The sequence below is a fragment of the Nanorana parkeri genome, unplaced genomic scaffold, assembly GCF_000935625.1.
Source record: "Nanorana parkeri isolate BGI_ZX_2015 unplaced genomic scaffold, ASM93562v1 scaffold856, whole genome shotgun sequence".
Taxonomy (NCBI): domain Eukaryota; kingdom Metazoa; phylum Chordata; class Amphibia; order Anura; family Dicroglossidae; genus Nanorana; species Nanorana parkeri.
In genome coordinates this window covers 693032-712914 of record NW_017307124.1, presented here as the reverse complement: position 1 = coordinate 712914, position 19883 = coordinate 693032, and the positions used below count along the sequence as shown (strand labels likewise).

At 41.8% G+C, this 19883-nt stretch overlaps 1 protein-coding gene across 3 annotated transcripts in view; it reads left to right on the top strand.

Annotated features, from left to right (window-relative positions):
* Positions 1-19883, top strand: part of USP25 (ubiquitin specific peptidase 25) — a 104897-nt gene that overhangs the window by 32878 nt on the left and 52136 nt on the right. For all 3 annotated transcript variants that reach the window (XM_018565524.1, XM_018565526.1, XM_018565525.1), the window contains exons 4-7: positions 3433-3556; positions 5052-5214; positions 14072-14158; positions 17785-17922. In XM_018565524.1, the coding sequence (XP_018421026.1) occupies positions 3433-3556; positions 5052-5214; positions 14072-14158; positions 17785-17922 (512 nt within the window). The remainder of the gene's footprint in view (positions 1-3432; positions 3557-5051; positions 5215-14071; positions 14159-17784; positions 17923-19883) is intronic.

Below are 19883 nucleotides of genomic sequence, written 5' to 3'. Positions count from 1 at the left end.
TAATGACGCGCTGCCTGGCTTCCTGATACAGGAAGTACTCGTGCTAGGCATCAGAGCATTTGGGCGAGTACTCGATACTAGTATTGGTATCGATGCATCCCTAGTTTTTACCCTATGCTCTTCCCCCAAAAAAGTTTTGGTTAAATGTACAATTAAGGAGAAATCTGGGAATCAGTACATGTCTTCCCAAAAGGCACTTTATGCCAGTGGTTTAACCCCTCAGTGCCACAGCTTCAGAAACTTTTTTGTTCCTGGGGACCAAAGCAATTTTTCCATTTTTTGCTATGTGTTTGTTTAACCATAATTTCCATCTTCCACATTCATTACACCTACATGTATTATATACGTTTTTGTTTTTTTTTAAATTGAGGTTTTTATAAAATTTTTCACAGGAGTACAAAAAGAAAAGAACGGCAACATACAATATACAGATATGTCAACACGTAAACTTTTTTTGGCTTTTTTAAAACTTTTTTTTTTTTTTTTTAATTTGTAAAAATTTTAAAAACTTTATTTTTTATTTATCATTTTCTTTTAAACCAGGGGGCACTAAGGGTTTTTTATTTTTTTTATTTACAGGGGCTTTGTAACACTAGCCGGCTCGCAGTTGCACAACACAGTGAGCTGCTGCCGGCTCTGTGGCTGTCGCTGCTCTGTGATCACAGCGATCCGCTATTGCTGTGATCAAAGTGCTGTGACCACCTAATCTGATTGGCCAACAATTTTTCACCCGGGTTCTCCAGTTTTCAGATCAGGTGGGAGGCTGCTAACAGGGCCACCCATGGAGCTGATTTTGGCCGGTTAATCAAGAACTGCCCAAAATTCACTCCTTCTATGGGAAACTTTAGGCAAAAGGTGCACTTATCTTTTAAATCTGCCTGTTGGTTTCTAGTTTGGAGTGTCGGGTGTCTGAATCCTATGTGAATGCGTCCGTAAGCTGCACATAGTTTTTTTTTCTGATCTTGCAGCTGATATGACTTAATTGCACTTCAGTATTGTTAATTTGTGTTTAGACAGGATGTTTACAGCTGAAAGGCTTGGGAGCCTATTCCGACCGAGATAACAAGCTGGCTTGACAGAATATTTTTCTTGTTTGCAAGCCAGCACCAAATCATTGACATCCGAGTTAAACACGGATATTTTAACAGGCTGCAACGTGGAATCAGATGTATTTTGTTGCTTATCAAGTATGCAAATGAAACCTTAGGAGCTGCATAATTAAAAACCTGTTCAGCGTTGTGCTACGTTCTGACAGCTTTGTTTTTGTTTTTTTTCCCTATGAATTCCTACTACATATGACAGACTTGGCCATAAATAAAGATGAGTGCAGTGGTGAGGACAGTGTAAAAGAACTATTTGCATAATTGTGGGCGGGTGAATGTAGAGTTCAGGAGCAAGTCAGGCCAGTCTGGCATCAAGAAGACTGCTTTAAAGGAAACCTGTGCTGAGAGAAATACATGGGTGGCATTTTATGCCTTGCCATCTGAAAATGCTAGTTTCCTGTTAGGTTGATCCAATGGCTTCAGTGCTTCCTCTATCACTGACCTGGAAGAAGGTTGCAGCTGTGACTTTACTGACTTCATGCTTGTATTGAATCTGTGAGTCAGAAAATTACAAGGCTGTTAATTTATCATGACAGCTAAGCAGGTAGAATCTTCAAGGGGCCAAGGGGACAGTAGTGATGAGTTAAAAAAGAATGGCTAAAGAAGGTAGATGATAGTATAAGCTGCACATACACCTTGCAGCAAGATCAGTTCAGCTCTGCACCATATTTGTTCCAAACCATAATACACCACTATACAAATGGCAACCCTCTACGACAGGGGTAGCCAAACTCTGGCCCTCCAGCTGTGTTGGAACTACAAATCCCATGAGGCATTCCAAGATTCTCACAGCCACAGACATGATTCCCAGAGAGAGATGCATCATGGGATTTGTAGTTTCACCACAGCTGGAGGGCCGGAGTTTGGCTACCCTCAAATGCAGTTGGAACCTAGCAGTTCTCAAAACACATGTGCTCAAATGAAAAACGCATTGCTTGATGAGAAAAGGCTGCCTTGCCTGCAATTCAATTGAAAGTCGGTGGGACAGGCTGCATTTGATTAAATGCAACACAAAACTGCAAATCAAAGAAAGCCACACACCATAGTCCAACTGACAACCAATTTTTAATCCAGAAGGATTAATCCACGAGTACTTCCAGCATACCGAGACTCCCCTCGTAGGAGCCGCCCGTTCTAAAGTGTTTCACCCATTAGGGCTTCATTGTAGAGCAACACAAAACTGGTCAAATGTAACTTCTGAATTGCAATTTCAAGCGCAGAAATGCAACACCCTTCTACACGAGCCCCTAAGGTCACAGTTTTTGGCTTTCTAAAGCGTGCCATACACTGTTAGATTTTCTTTGTTTAGCATGTGGGCTGAATGAAAATATTCTTACAGATTCTTTCATCCACACTAAACCGCATGGATGGAATCTCTTGTATTTTACAGTGGCAGGTGCATCGCTATCGGAAAACCTGACCATCTTCTGCCTGGCATCTTTGATTTATTTCATCAAAGGATGTTGGATGGAAGGCTGCTGAGCTGTTTGCACAGGCCTACTCGCACACTAGATGCTGTTGATGAAGCTGGGCTCCCAGGGGAGATAGGAAGGGATAGTGGCCCTCAAGCTGTCCAGAAAAAACACAGACAATGGTGGCAATTGTGGAAGCTTTCCATTGGCTTTCAAACTAAAGAAGAACCTACAGCAATGTATAATCCAAAGCAATCTGCCAACCATTGTTCCAATTCTTTCTTGATTTGAGGGAACTATAAGTGACTAAACTTTTCTCTTCGATTATTTAGCCACCTGAAGCCAGAAAATGTATGAAAACATGGGTGGCAGCCGATGTGGCACGTTTGCTCAATGCATATGTTTTTTCAATCATCAGCCGCTTGCCATGTGTGGGCAGCGTAACATTTCAGAGGCCAGTTACTGATGCAGTGCAGTTTATAATCAGTTTATTTCATTGCTATCTACTCTCCAGGCACAGAGCTGGATTGCTAATAACTGTAATTGTCTGCATAGAAAATGCTTGACTTTTCTTTTTAAGCTCAGTCTTGATCATTGAAAACATGTTCCCATGTGAAGTCTTTCGTGAACAGTTGATTTTCTGTTCTTGTAATACAAAAACAAACAAAAAGATTTTGCCTAAGGGATCGTTTCTTCCATGGACTGTTTTATTGTCACGGCAAGCAAGCTGAAACACAAAGTGGACCTGTATTAGCGATTTGTCAATCTCAATTAATGGATGAAAGGTCATCACTGCATTGTAAAGCAGATTTTGTTTTTTTCCTTCGAAAGGTTTAGGAACCATTAACTGCATTTACTGTCACCTTGAAAGATATTAGGTGTCTTCAACTAAGTGTTCCTCTTTTTTTCCTTACCAGATGTGATCGATCTCACTGGTGATGATAAAGATGACCTTCAGAGGGCAATAGCACTGAGCCTGGAAGAGTCAAATAGGACGTTCAGGGAGACTGGCATTACTGACGAGGAACAAGCCATCAGCAGGTATGGTGAAGGTGTTTTGTCATGTTATCTACATGTTTTCTCAAGTCCCTTCTAATGAAATTACCAGTGCCTGCAATATTATGTCCTTGCTTGCCCTAAACTATGCCTGCTCCCCAGTTTCGGAAATGCTTTCTACTAGTTGGTTGGTGGCTTTTGCCCGGATTATCATGAGTTACAGCTGTTTAAGAAACTGGCACCAGTAACTTTAAAGTGACACTACATTTAGGAGTTAAATCTTAAAAATGCATTCAAGTACCTTAACTAATAATACAAATGTATCTTATTTGTGTATCACTCGGCTGTAGATCCCCAAATCATCTCTGAACTGCTGCTAACACTGTCCTTCCTTCTGGAGGGGGGCTACTTTTGTTCCCATGGACCCTGTGTGTGTTGTAAAGTAGCCAGCACTCCATCTTGCTCCTGTGATGGATGATTTGAGGATCTACAGCCGAGTGATACACAAATAAGATACATTTGTATTATTAGTTAAGGTACTTGAATGCATTTTTAAGATTTAACTCCTGAGTTTAGTGTCGCTTTAATCCCTGGCCATTCTGATATACAGATTCTGAGATCGTTCCTGATTGCCCACCTATCCTGCTTCATGGACATTCCTATTGACCAGAGAGTGTAAAAAGTGGGTAAAGACTGGAAGTGTCTGCGTTTTGACCATTAGAAAACAGGCCTTCAGGTATACCAGGTGGTATATACCTCACACTATATTGTAATTCTGGGGTTTTGGTAATCTTTGAAGCAGGCTGGAAAACTAAATGAAGCGTATAGGGTCTGCTCAGCCCATCAGCCATTTTCAAAGTAAGCCTGTATTGATTTACCAAAAGAACAAAACATTTCCAGCGCTTGCTTGCTGTGTTCCATAGTGGCCATAGTAAACTACATATGCAAATTGAAACATCTTCGAAGTTGGAGCACAATGCTGTGCTGTGGTCTCAGTATCAAATTGAGAAGCCTGGTCACTGGCGTGTGGCAACATTTAAAAAGTCTGGATTTGCAAAGCCTGTAGAGCAGGCCGCATCAACATTATGGTTGCCCTTAAATGTATCTGTAAGTTTATATAAATGTATCTAATCTTTATCATAATTGCCTCAGCATTCGATTATCACTGGTTTTAGTAATAACTTATTGGAGGGGGGCTACTTTTGTTCCCATGGACCCTGTGTGTGTTGTAAAGTAGCCAGCACTCCATCTTGCTCCTGTGATGGACTACAATCTTATGTTTAGTTTACTAATTTGTATTGAGATTGTAGTCTATCACAGGAGTGAGCTTGGAGCGGTGACTACTTTACAACACACTCAGGGACCATGGAGAACAAAATTAGGTAATAAAAACATGTATTCCTTTTAAATTATAAGAAATAAAATATTCCATGGCTCATTAATGATGCCAGCCAGGTTCTGCTTTGGAAAGACTAGTTCTTCTTTAAACATACCCTTAGATCTAGAATCATGATGACTTATGTTTTATATCTTGCTTTAGGGTGTTGGAGGCCAGTATAGCCGAGAACAAGGCCAGTTTAAAACGCACCCACACCGAGGTTTGGAGTGACTCTCCCAATCCATATGACCGAAAGCGGCAAGACAACTGCCCGGTGGGGTTAAAAAATGTGGGAAACACTTGTTGGTTCAGTGCCGTCATCCAGGTGAGAGTAATAATCAAACTATCCATGATATATTCTGGCATTAAAGAGGGCCTGTTGCTTCTGTTTCTTATTCAGGAATGGCCTTGATGCAATTTTAAGATGTTATAGCATACTCTTCGAAAAATGTTTGTTTTCAGAGCTTCTTCTTTCCATAGAATTAGTTGATAACCAGCCATCTGCCTTGTGATACGTATTGTAGGACAAGCCTTCTACATACTTAGGTTCTACATCAGCCTTCCTGTTACCTCTGACTTTGCCTCCCTGGTACGGGCCACTCCTTTCAAAATACATAACACAGCAGTAGAGTGGAGGCGATAGCATTGCTATGATGGAGGAGAGAGGTTTAGCCCTGAGGTAAGACTGATGTAAAACAAAGGAATATAGAAGAAATGTGTAAACTTGGGTATGACAGACTCATAACTCTCAAGAGTTAGGTTTTATGTTTCTTTGGAAAGAGGTCAGTCTTGAAATTGTTGTGTATAGTATGTATTGTGTGTTCTCTTAAATTGTCATGTCAGGCAGATAAGAAGTACTTGCAATAGCTTGGGTGAAAGGCATTTAATTAGGTATGCACCGATATATCGGCCGCATGAAAAAGAGATAGAGGACTCTGTGTTCTCAATCTCTTTTTCTATTTTAAAAGGGAAATATCAGGGGTCTGTTTAGACCCCTAATATTTCCCTGAAGGCCCTAAAAGTAAAGTAAAAAATATTTAATAAAAAATGAATTAATAAATACAAATTAAAGTTTATAAAAAATACAATATTTAAAAAAAATAAAAAACATTTTCGGTATCGGTTTCGGCCTGACACTTTTTTTTACATTTCTGTTTCGTTTTTAAAATTTCCATTTCGGTGCACCTCTAAATTTAATCATGTACCCTCTGCTCTGTTTACATGGATGCAAGTACAACATACAAAATGGCCACCACACCACTGCTGTGTATAACACTCTGTAAGAGAGTAAAGCGTTTTGAGACCCTGTGGGCAAAGTGGCATTGCATGAGGAGCAATAAGGGGGCCGGGGTTGGGATGGTCTGTATACAGACACTTCATGAACAAGGTAAGAATGTCTCTTTAACCACCCCACTACCTTCTGCTGTAGTTAAATAGCCAGTGTGGGGACATCCTCTTTTGAGTGGACATTTTTAAATGTCGGGCTCGTGTGGGCATAGTGCCTGTGATCTTGCTGTAACTGGACAGACAAAAGGCGATGAGCCAGTGACGGTGGCTGTGTACCTTGTGATAGCAGTGACCAATCACAAGTGAAAACAATGCTTCTGATCAAACTGCCAATGGACAGTGCAGAACACAGGCAGAAAGCACAGATCCGGTGAGAGGGGCAGTCAGTGCCAATGATGGCAGTTCACATCACAGTGTACAAAATACACATAATCACAGCCATTGTCAGTTTTCCCATTTTGATGATCACTGTCATTATTTCCAGTTTGCTGATCATAACAAGTGCAGGGTTTCCAGTTTTACTGATCAGAGCCAGCACCCGCGTTTCCAGTTTTTCTTGATCAGAGCCAGCACCCATGTTTCCAGTTTGCTGATCAGAGCCAGCACCCACGTTTCCAGTTTGCAGATCACAGCCAGCACCCGCTTTTCCAATTTGTAGATCACAGCCAGCACCCGCGTTTCCAGTTTGCTGATCAGAGCCAGCACCCACGTTTCCAGTTTGTAGATCACAGCCAGCACCCGCTTTTCCAATTTGTAGATCACAGCCAGCACCCCTGTTTCCAGTTTGCAGATCACAGCCAGCACCCCTGTTTCCAGTTTGCAGATCACAGCCAGCACCCGTGTTTTCAGTTTGCAGATCACATCCCTTGCCAGTGTTTTTTGTTTTACTTTTTTTGTCTTTTTGCTGTTCTGCCCCAATGTCCAAAAAATTGTAAACTAGTGATGAGAACAGTCTGTCAGTCAGAATACGAACCTGTAAAAGTCAGGTACATTAATGGCAACCACCGACTCTAGCAAGTTCCCTGTGAAAAGAGTCAGGCCACTGAGCAAATTCCTTGGGTTGTCTGCTTTCCAAAATGGTTACATTGAGAGGATGTTTCTACTGTCCTTGCACTTCAGGGCTTCTGAAAATGTGATGGGTATTCAGGAAATCAGATGCGTGTTGGTATTGGGGTGGTTAAGGAGACTTTTAAAGAGAAAACAAACCTGGGTTTTTGTCAGTCTAATATACATTACAAGGTACTTCATTGTGTGCAGTACATGGCTGTCTAATAAGAAAGCCCAGCACTAGCTTTTCACTTGTTCACTGCAGCTGCACATTGAACATCTAGATGGGGCCTTCTTTGCTCTACCTCCCCCCTTCATTATTTGTGTGTGTGTGTGTGTGTGTGTAAGTAACCTGAGATCCTGATATTCACGTCTGTAATCACAGCACAGCAATCTGAAAGTTTGGGGTAGCAGTCTCATGCTGCCACCTTTTTACATGACTAAAAAGGGATTATAGAAAATGTATTTATTTGTATTCACAAATACTTGAATTAAATGCCGATACAATATTAAATATACAAATGATTACCTTTTATAGAGTTTCTGTTGGCCATACTACTTTATTCTTTTGATGTTGCTATGAAAATGAAAGGACAAGCACGTGCTTTTCTTCTTTTTTTAATAGATGCCGTTATAAATGAGGCTCAGTGTGCTCATAATAATTCAGCAAGAATGATCTCATAGGATTCAGCAATGTTTGTAACTTAATGCTTCCAATGCCTGAAAGCATCTGAGCCAGCTCATTTCATGTTTACCAAACTGTATTGTGTACCCATATCCAGTGTGGTCACAAGCTACATGCTTGAGTTTCATGACCTTTAAAACTGCAGGGTCAGGCACTTATTTACTGCTTCAAATATGTGTTCTTTACAAACAAAGCAGCATTTAACCATGATCAGGTATCGTATGTGTTCTTTATAAACCAAGCGGTATTTAAACATGATCAGGTATCGTATGTGTTCTTTATAAACCAAGCGGTATTAAAACATGATCAGGTATCACATGTGTTCTTTATAAACAAAGCAGCATTTAACCATATTCAGGTGTTATATGTGTTTATAAACCAAGCGGTATTTAAACATGATCAGGTGTCATATGTGTTCTTTATAAACAAAGCAGCATTTAAAGGAGAACTATGAGGCGAGTGAAAATCACTCGGCCTCATAGTTCTAGCCGACCTGTGACAATTAAACTGTTGCAGGTCAGCTCAATAGATCGGGAAGTGAGCGAACACATACCGTCGCTCGCACATTTCTCGATCCTGTCCCTGCATAGAGCCGTGGCTGTCACTCACGGCTCCCTGCAGGGATTCCCCCCCTCCTCTGTCCGATTCTCCAGCGCTGCCTGGGGGAACGGACAGGGGAGGGGGCAGGCACAGCGGGCTCTGCCTCTGCCTCTACATAGGCAGAGCCAGCTGTCACTCACGCAGCTGGATGGATCCAGACAGTAATGTCGTGATCCGTCCCGGCTGCGGCGTCTCAGTATAACCGCGAGCTGTGGCTCGCGAGTAGATGACAATCTACTTGTTCTGTCTGATAAACATAATTTTAACCAAAACCGTTAAAATTTATTAAATAAGGTCTTTATAGCAACTTAGAAGACCTATCTAAAAATACTTTTATACAATCAACAACCACAAGTAGATAGTGAGCTTAAACAGAACATGTCATCCATTCATTAGTTCCTGTTAGGGCTGCAGCTAATGATTCATTTTCATAATCGACTAGTTGCCTGATTATTTTTTCGATTGGTTATATTAAAAAAAATCTCTTTCTCTCTCTCTCTTTCTTTTTCTCTCTTTCTTTCTTTTTCTCTCTTTCTTTCTTTCTCTCTCTCTCTCACTCTCTCTCTCTCTCTCTCTCTCTCTCTTTTTCCAACTAATGGATAATGAGAATAGTTGCCAACTATTCTTATCGATTTAATTGATTACTTGTTGCAGCCCTAGTTCCTGTACTCTCCCCTGCCTCTAATGTAAGAGGAAGGGGAGGGCTTGTCAATGTAAACATTGCCATGTGATCACTGTGATAACCAATCCGATCTCTTTTCCGATCTCTAATCCCAAAATAGGATTAGAGCAGCAGCTTGACTGCAGCAGGGCTAAATGTTAAACACCTGCCCGGCTCCCGGAACTGCATGTCCTGGGCATCTGATTCAATACTATTCCAGCATCCCTGATTATTGAAAACGTTAAAAGTCCAGACACCAGCTGTGAATTTTATGGAGAATTGGCTACCTGGCTCCTGGGATTTGTCCAGCCCTGTTCTAAGCACAACCTAATGATCTGAAGAAAGGTTTATGGCCCCACTTGTTTGAAGACCCCCCCCGGCGCCCCCATTTCTGTATTCCTACTGCGTAATAGGTGTAGGTAGGGGTGCCACAGTGTGCTATCCAATGCTTCCTGTCCCCACAGCCTGCAAATTCTAAACTGGGTTTTCTGTGGTAAGGGGTATTGTATTGTGTTGTGTTACAGGCTGTAAATGCAACTCCTTAAGCCTCTAAATGTCTATTACAAGTGTACATATTCTCTAAATGTATTGCTGTTCAGCTCATTTAGGAAGCCAAAAAAAAGTGTAACGTGCACATTCATGGCAACCAGTCAGTATGAATCTTTCAGCAGTCCAGCTTTCAGAAACTGATGTGTAATTGGGTTAATGTGTGTTAGTGCACAGAGAGTAGACAGATTTCTCATTGCCATACAAACAACCTTTGAACCCCTCACATCTTTGCCTGCTTGAAGGATGCATTGCTCAGGTGTTCCTTTGCAGGCTTTTGTTTTTGCCCAGTGTAAATAGTGTTCTAATACAGCTTGCTGCCATAGAGGTCTGAAGTTCCAGTTTTCTGCTGTTTGTGAAATATCTGCATAGTTACAACATTTCCTTCAACAGTTTCCTCATGGCACCAAAAAAGTAATTTCCCATTGGGCTATTTTTACACTAAAGGAGTCCTAAAGTCCCAGCATATACTATCTTGTTATAACTTCAGCATCGTAATAGGAATACAAACTACTAGACTTGCTTTTGATAATACAATCAAAGCTTACGTGAAAAAAATCCCTTTTATGTAGTGAGTGCTGCCTTCTGTCTGCCCATCACTTTCATCAACTTCCTGGATTCACAGTTTGCTTTGCGTCTCTTTCCCTGCTGCTTCATGTGATGCAGTCTCCATTTCTCAAGACTACTTATCCCACCATGCATTGCTTCCGGCAAGCACTGATAATGTTACATTGCTCAGACATGAGTTGTAGTTCAGACGGCAGACTTAGCCCCAGTTAACACCAAGGCGTCACCGTTTTTGAGCGTTTGTACACGCGTTAGCGTGAGGTTATTTGCGCGTTTGTAGGTGCCGTTTAACGCGCGTACATGAAAACACGCGTTTTGATTGGCAGCTCATAAACCATTGTGGGCAATGGAAGGACGCACGTATAAACGCACAAAAACGCTCACGAAAATGTGCAACCTGCTTATGTTGCGCTTTTTTGGGCATTTCCAATGAAGTCTATGGGGCGGAAAAGCGCTTAAAACTGCCCAAAGAAGCTCCTGTATCTTTTCAGGCGTTTGGCGTTTTTCTACTCGGGGTCATTAAAATCATGGGACTTCTTGTGTCCGGCAGATAAAAGCGCTTTTCGAACTGCACAAACACTCCTAGGTGTGAACCAGGGCTTAAGAGCGGTGGCACAGGAAGTACATATTCACAGGGTGAGTGAAATTGAGGAAGTACATGCTATAAGCATCTTCAATAGGAACGTTTACAAACTTCTAGATTAATATGATTATTAGAAGTTGGATAGAACTTTACCATATATACATTATAATTTTTTTGACCATGGGTACCCTTAAATAGTCTGTACACGCTTAAGCGCACAGGGCAGTTAAGTGCTATTAAGAAAAAACTTGATATCTGGAGTTCTCCTCGACAAGCATTTCAATAGCAGCTGGGTACGAAGAGCATCTTTGTGTATGGGCCCTTACAATCTGCCGCGAGCTCCTATTCCAATCTGTTTATCTAAAATTATTATTTGTTTACAATGAATGGCTCTTCTACTCTGCCATCAAAGTTGCCACAAGTCTTTTTAACAGATTGTAACAGATGGTGAATCATTGACACTGCCGTCAGCTGTTGAGACGGGCTTGTTTACTTACGCTGACTAGTTTATATGCCTGTGTTGTTGAGTCTGATCATATTTTAGTATGCAAGATCTCTCAGCTCTGATAACATCAGCAGCGAGCACTGGTAAATGACAGTGGACATTTGGCTCCAGGCATCACAAGGCACGCTGTACTTTACCTTTAGGCCGAGGCACTCTGTTATTGGTTAATATCATACCTGTGTCTTCTACAGCACTGTAAAATCTAGGACATGCTGAGGCTGTAACACTGATATAAAATGTGTACACTAACACGCAGGGCATTAGAAATGAGCATTCTGCAAGCTTCAGGTTTCCATAGATGATTGAGCAACAATCTCCTGTCAATGGAAAGTTCTTGTGCATGCTGGCCAAACACATTGCTGGCACTTGATTGGATAGGTAAGATGCCTCTTTAAAGTACAATTAAACCTTAGTTTTTTTTTTTTTTTTTAATATTGCTACTGCTAGCAAGCAGTAAATATATACAAAAACATTTAAGAAAAGTTACCAAATAGGTACAAACTTACTTGTGTCTCCGCCGCTCGCTCCCGGCCGAAAATCTGAACATTTTCGAGAGGCCGTGAAGGATCATGGGGCAGGTGCATGTGCTGTAGAGATCTTCGGCCGGGAGAAAAGGAGAGACGCAGTGGAAGTCAATGCACGTAGATGGGAGCATGCACGCGGACAGACTCCGTGGGACACAGAAGACACAGCTCTAGATCAGAGACCGGCACCAGCGCTGGAGGGACTCCTGGAAATTACTGGAAAGCAGATGATGATCGGATCAACAGGCATCATGTTAAGGTAAGTCCTTAAAGCAGCATGGGGGGGGTGGGGGGTGGATGTGACTTTAATGTCACTTTCAGCTGCTCATTTTCTTTCAGCCAATCAGCCTCCAGATTGAAGCTTCCCCTTCCGCCATCCACATATTCTCATAATATAGTTGTAAGCAATCCTACTAATGTATGGATCGCTCGGCAGGTAGCCTGCCCCAAGGGCATCATAACATTCATGCAATGGCTGTCCTTTTGCAAGTGCTCAGCCAGTTCTAGGATGGCCATTGGTGGCCAATCTTAGTATGGCATTTGGGCAAGCTTTAGGCACTTTATGGGTATGCAATGGAGAATAAAATGAACACTTCTGATTTATGAAGCAATCTTTTTCACTGACAAAGGTTTGCCATTTCGTTGAAAATCTCTGGATGACCGTGAACTGCCCATGAGTTGTTTCTGTCGAATGAGTCTCCTAAGTGACAGCTGAGGGGTCTGGTGGATGTCTACCCTCCTAGACGTCTCACTATTTATCGGAGTAGGGTCAGATATAATAGATAAGGGAGGTTTGGGGTCTGGGAGATCAGAAGTTCCTAACATGCTTCGGAAAAGATTGTGAAATTGTCAGGAAGTAACAGATGCTACATTCATATTACCTAGCCCACAAGGTAAAACACACAGCATTCATTACAGATAGATGCATTTTAAGGCAAAACAGCAGGTTTGCTCCAACACCCCACCCTCCTCTTAGCATTTAACTGTGTAAGAAACTACCCAGTACCTTGTTGGGTCTGTGTTTAGATGAAGCACTGAGATCTTGAGGAATGCTAAATTAAGTTTGACTTGCATAGCAGGGCATTACATATACGTATACAGGAATACTGCATTAACAGGAAACCTATATACCATAGAAAAGCATGCACAAGCACGGAGACCAACATTGCATCACAGCGCCATCTACTGCTCAAACATATTAGTATATGCTGTTCTATTTCCAACATGCCTCTGGTATCGAGCAGCATTCCTGTGACAATCTGCACTGTCGCACAAGATGTTCCTAGTCCTGTGTAAACTATGACACTGTTGACTCCTATCCCACACAGGACTCTACTTCACTCTTGACCGCTAAGCGTAAGGAAATGTCTAAGTCTGTGAAAGGCTAAAGCTTGCCAAACACTAGTAGATTTCCGTATGAATGTTCGTATGAAAGAGCTGGACCACATGATAATGCCATCACACACTTGAATGTCCATCGAAATTTCGCTTGATTTTATTTGATTCTATTTTGGAATGAATTGGGTTTCCTGAACAAAAAAACAATCCACTGTTAGAATTTACGCTTGTTTGAGAAAGTTTCCATCCTGCTGCTTCAAGTTTTTTTGTCACTATGGTCGAATTTGATCGTCGATTCAACCCGATCAACTAATAGAAAGTCGAACAAAAGTTATCTTGTCTAACCAGTATATGGCCAGCCTAGGTTAAAATAAACTTGCCCTGCATGGAGCAATAAGCTCCCATGCCACCAAGTCCTGATTTGCCGCACAACTTTACTACAGCCCCCAAAGCATTTACTCTTTCCCAGCCAAATTCTGATCACACTGTCTGGCATGTGTTCTGGAAGATAATGGGGAAGTGCCGTGGAAAGGAACAGAAGTCCCGGTCTGCACCTGGAGGCGTGCACCAGCACTCAGGCATTCTACTCTATGCCAGTTCTGTTCTACTCCTATCACATACGTCAGGCTGTAATGGAAATTTGGCTGGAATATATTGGAGATGTTTCTGTTCAACTAAGATTGTTATCTGCAGTGGATATTACTTTGAGAATTCTTCTACCCTTGGGGCACCTTGGTGCTTCTCCTTTTATAGTCTTCTTTCCATATCAGGATCTGACTTTGATGTTCTTTTTCATGTTCAAATATGTGTACTCATATCACTTCTCCTTCCCTCTCCAGTCTCTCTTCAACCTGCTGGAATTTCGTAGACTTGTTTTAAACTACAACCCCCCTGCAAGTGCTCAGGATGTACCCCGAAACCAAAAGGTCTGGTATATGTGAAAAGTATCTTATGTGCATTTTGTGAAATACGTAATTGTGTATTTTCTGCCTGCCATGGAAGATGTGAGAGGGACGAAGAGATGACATAAAATAATTACATGGTTGACTGGAAGTAACAGTAATACAGTCACTCAGTATAGCTAGAAGCAATATCAACAAAGGGAGGTATACCTGTATTGACAGGAAGGAATTTAGGTGCATATAGACTGCAGGCACATGTAACAAGAAACTAATATATTCTGTATATTTTAAATGAATGCGTTAAAGCCTAAATGGGTAAAATGAAGGCCTTGTTCACACCAAGCGCGGAGCAGGTGCAGAGCAGTTACAGACCGGCGCACAACTGCGTCCAATGTATTCCAATGGTATTTTTAGCTCCAGTTCACATCGCAGCGTTCAGTTCCAGAGCATGTAAAAAAACTGCAGCAGTCCCTATTTTACCTGCTCTGGAACGCATGCAAACGCATCAAAAACACATTCAAATGCCTGGAACACACTGAAAGCCCATTTTAAACGAAAATTATTATTATTTTTTGTACCAAAAACGGCCCTGAACGCATCAAAAGCGCGGCACAACCCACTGCACTACGTGTGCAGAAACTCATGCAGATCTGCTCTGCATTTGGTGTGAACAAGGCCTTAGTGTTCTAAAGCACCTTGCACCATAAGCAATTGATATGCTTTTATTCCCCATAAAATACTATTTTCAAATTTTTACAGTTTTTGGATCTCAGTGTGGCTGATCTACTTGGGCCTCTTTCAGCCTGTGTATTATTATTATTATTATTATCATACAGGAATTATATAGCGCCAACAGTTTGCGCAGCGCTTTACAATATAAGGAAGACATTACAATCACAATACAATTCAAGACAAGATGGTAAGGAGGGACCTGCCCCCGATGGCTTATAATCTGAAAGGGAGGGGCAAGTGATACATGAGGAGGTAGCTGTGTGGGGATGAATTGTTTGACAACGTGATGGTGTTAGGTTGAGGTGGGATAGGCTTCCCTAAAGAGATGAGTCTTGTGTACATGCACTACCTCGGCTGCACATCTCATGTAGGCTGCATCTGCTTGTGCTACAGTGGGATGAAAATATGTTGCAGGGGGCACGACTATCAGCATCGTCACTGCTGATTCATAAGCCTGTAGCTTGTCAATATGCACCTGGACGCACATAGCCCTGCCCACTGCTTTTTTATTTGACAACACTGCTGCTATTGCTGAAACCCTCCCATTGTGATCTGCAGTGTCTGGGAGGGGGAACATTTGAGACACAGAGGATTTGGCTCAGTCACGGAATGTAAAGGAAGATGTTGATTTACTTTGAGGCTTATGCATCACAAAATAACTGGATTTAGTACTTGTTTAGACTGTCATACAGGAGCCTTTAGTTGTACCTTACATTTTTCGTGTCTAAAGCTGGCCATAAACCTAAGGGTTTTCTGCAGATTTTTCCCTAGTGAGATGGAAAAAGTACAATGGATTCCTGCATCTACACTAAACTGTGTGGATGGAGGAATCTTCCGCTGGGAGATACCTGAACAATGCCTGCATCCAATCAGATTGTTCAGGTATTTTGACAGCCAGCAGGGCCGACTAGGAAGATACTGACGCTTGGCCCAGCGGGAGATTCCTCCATCCACACAGTTTAGCGCAGATGGAGGAATCTGTTGCACTTTTTCCATCTGACCATAGAAAACCTGCAGATAATAATCTATAGGTGTATGACCAGTTTAAGGTGACAACCCAATATTTGACTGGCAGCACAATATCAGATATGATAATGTTTTTATATTGACGGGTTCTCCTTGTTTTTGACATTTTGGGGAAAATAGTCTTTGAACAAGGGATTGAAGGCATTATACATAAACCCCACTGTTCCTGCAGTAGCCACATACAGGTAGTAATAACAGCAACATTTAAAATGGCTAATCCAGTTTAAGGCGTCATTACCCAGCACTGCTGTTTGTTACTGTAGACCATTACGCAGCCACTGCTGTGAGTCTTACAGGAAAATGTACTTTAAATGTCAGAAGCTGTAGGCAAGCTTTAAGGAGAGAGTCGAGGGGGAAGAGATGTTGGCTATAAAACACAATGACACTGTATTGAATTTCACACTGGTGTGCTGTATATGTTCTATCTGCTCTTGCTTTTGCTTCATCTTAAAGCCATTAAACTGGGAAAGCACCTTTTGCTTAAATAAGCATTTCAATTTGTTCATGTGAAAGTAAAGCGTTAAGTGTTTTGACCTTCAGGTAAATGCAATCTGGTTGATGGTGTTAAACCTGCAGGAACATGTTTTTCTCTACATTAAGGTAAATGGAAAGCAGCTAGAACACGGGATTTCAATCAGCTGTTTAAAGGGCAAAGTATCTTTGGGTCCGGAAAGTTATTTAAAATCAATTGCATATATTCTCAGGTTTATATAGGTTTATAGTTTTTTTTTTTTCTATGTACACCTGCTGTTAAATCTGTTGACTACCATTTCTGGTCGCCTTCTGCTAGATGTTTGGCCATCTAACTTTAGGCTAGGTTCAAACCTTGGCGATTCATTATGCAAAACACAGATTTGCATTGAAGTCAATGGAGGCTGTCCACACCCTTGCGGTTTGTCGCGCTGGCGAAATTGCCTGTCACGCAAAAAAGTGCGGGAGCTGTTTTCGGGTGGTGGTTGCGTGGTTTGGGTCCCATAGACCTCTCTATGCATTGAAAACCGCGTGGTTTTCAAAGTATAAATAGGGTTAGAGAATCACCTGCACACCATATAGCGCTTGAACCAAACGAAATTTCCGTTGGTGCTCGAAATGACGACATGGAAGGCGCCGTGTAACAATCCAAGTAAAGATAGTAGTCACCAGAACTCACTTGTAATGTGCTAAATGGATAGCACTTTTATTGATATGTCACATGCGTCAAGAAGCCAACTTTTTGGGGCCACGCAGGGTCCCTTCATCAGGGCAACATTGTTTTCAAAGCAGTCGCGAAAAACGAAAATGCACAAACAGCTCACCAGCTCAATCAAACTAGCTCAAACTAGCCTTAAAAAGACCCCATCACCAGCTTAAAAATATGCAGGTAAAAGCCCAGAAAATTCTTACTTGCAGTCCTTTTACTTACCATGAATTATTTTTTGATGTCTATACAAGGGACGCAATTACAGTTAAACAACATGCATACAAATTATGTTATATGCACATATATTCTTATGGACATGTTTCTGTTGAAAATAATGATCTAGCAAAAGGGTCTTCAATACTTCTGAGACACAGATGCAGAGCAAAGAATAAGTGAAAAATCAGAATTGTTATTATTATACTGTTTCCGGGACAGTGACACAGAAAGCACTGAAGCCAAAAAATGGTTGAATGATCACTAATAATTTTGCCTGACGTACTGTTGAGCCGGGGGGTTTCTGTGCAGTATATAAACATGCATGTTTAGCCAAATTGACCATACATGTTTGATATAAAAAATGTTTAACATCTGAATCTTCAGCATCATCTCTTGTTTTAAAGCTAGACTTGCAACAAGGTGGGGAAGTAGGTAAAAAGTGATAGTTATGTATAGTTGCTGTATGCGTAACTCCCATATTATCTGCACTCCACAGGAACACAGGAACCTGCCTTTCATGCGTGAGCTGAGATATCTCTTCTCACTGTTGGTCAGCTCGAAGAGGAAATATGTTGATCCCTCTAGAGCAGTAGAGATTCTAAAGGATGCCTTCAAGTCAAATGACTCCCAGCAGGTAATGTTATGCTTTCTGTGCTCTTGGCATGTACAAACAGGCATTTTTAAATTTGTGTTTTTGACCTGTTTTCAAACATGTGTGACCCTCTAAAAGCAAGATTGGAACTACAGCGTTAATGAGGTCTGATTATATTTGTATTCATTGCAGTTAAAACAACACCTTTGTTCTACAATATTGGTAACATGCAACAATGCACATAAAAGACTGTAGTTACCTTTCCTGCTGCCCACACCGCCAATGTCACTAGTGTCAATCTTCCAGGTTTTCCTCAGCTCCCACTGGTTCCTCTTGCTGACTTGCACATAACTACTGTATGCTGTAAATGGGTGGTGGTCAGAGGGAGGAGCGAGTGAGAGCTGTGGGGGACCCAGGAGATTGGAGCAGGGTTCAGTGTCATGGAAAGCAGGACTGGGGTTATAAACGGTTTTCTCTGTTTTAATGGACACAGGATCAAGTAATTTAGTTTCATTTGGTTATGCTGCTGCATTCAGGAGACTGGACCCTGCCAAACCGAATTGTAAGGTCAGCTTAGTAGCTCCCACAGGTTATGCTAGTGTCCTGAGAGTAAATTACTTCTCTTATAGAATAAAAACTATTTTCTTTCTAAAGATTAATTTTTCTTCTAGTTTCTACTTGCTGCAGAGTCAGATGGGCCTCACATTGCAGCTTATTTGATTAGTTGATTAGCCATTTATTTGCCCTTGTTCCAATGTGTGAAAATGTATTGTACAGTTTTAGAAGCTATTCACTTGGAAGGTAGTGTAAAACCCAAATTGAATATCTCACCTTTTTTTTTACTCTTTGTTGACCCACTGTATTTTATTACCTGATCTTCACTTGGAAATGCCTTTTTTATATGGCAGTTTCTTTCTGTAGGAATGTTTCCTATTTCCCAATGCAGTGCTGTATGTCGGCATAGATGAGTAATATCCACACCCCTCTACATAAAGAGTCCTCACACAGACTTGTATTGCTGAGGACAGGAAGTGTGACTTACCAGATCTATATTTATAGAGTGCACTGAGCGGTGTGGTCAAACTCTGGTGCCTGTTGGACTAAACAGTCCTATTTAGACACACTGGGGGAATTTATCAAAACTGGAGCAGACAGAATCTGGAGCAGTTGCCAAAGTAACCAATCAACATCTCTCTTCAATTAAACTTTCAAAATAAAAGAGAGAAGCTGATTGGTTGCCATGCACAACTGCTCCAGATACTGTCTGCTCCAGTTTTGATACATTCCCCTCCCGGTGTAATTCCTTTATCAAATGGAGGTTGTTACTACAATGTCTGCCTGACGTCGACAGCTATTTTTGTGACTTTGGCTTTAAAATTCTTTTAGCCTGAGGCCTCATTCGAATCAAATTGGCTTTCATTTATATGTGTTTATAGGACATTTTCTAAATGCATGTAATGCTTTTAAAGGAGAACTATGGGGTCAGTGTTTTTCCCCATAGTTCTCGGGGTAACGGGAGGACACAAACTAGCGTCCTCCAGTCACCCCAGGCTCAGTATACCGCGAGCTACAGCTCGCGGTATACTGAGACGCCGCACCTGGAGCGGATCCCGACTTAGATGACGGGATCCGCCCAGCTGCGTGAGTGACAGCTGGCTCTGCCTATCTAGAGGCAGAGCCAGCTGTACCCGCCCCCTCCCCCGTCCGTTCCGCCAGTCAGCGCTGGCAGAGCGGGGAGGGGGGAATCCAGCCCCTCCCCCTGTCACGGCAGAGAGCCGTGACAGGATCGAGAGGTGAGGGAACCCGTATGTGTTCTCTCACCTCCCGATCTACTGAGCCGACCTGTGACAGTCTCATTGTCACAGGTCGGCTTAGAACTATGAGGTGAGTGGAAATCACTCATCTCATAGTTCTCCTTTAAATAGTTTAATGGACACTGTGAGGTTGCTTGTGTTCAGGTGCATTTAGTTTAGCTGCATTTAGAAAAAATTTAAATCTGTTCG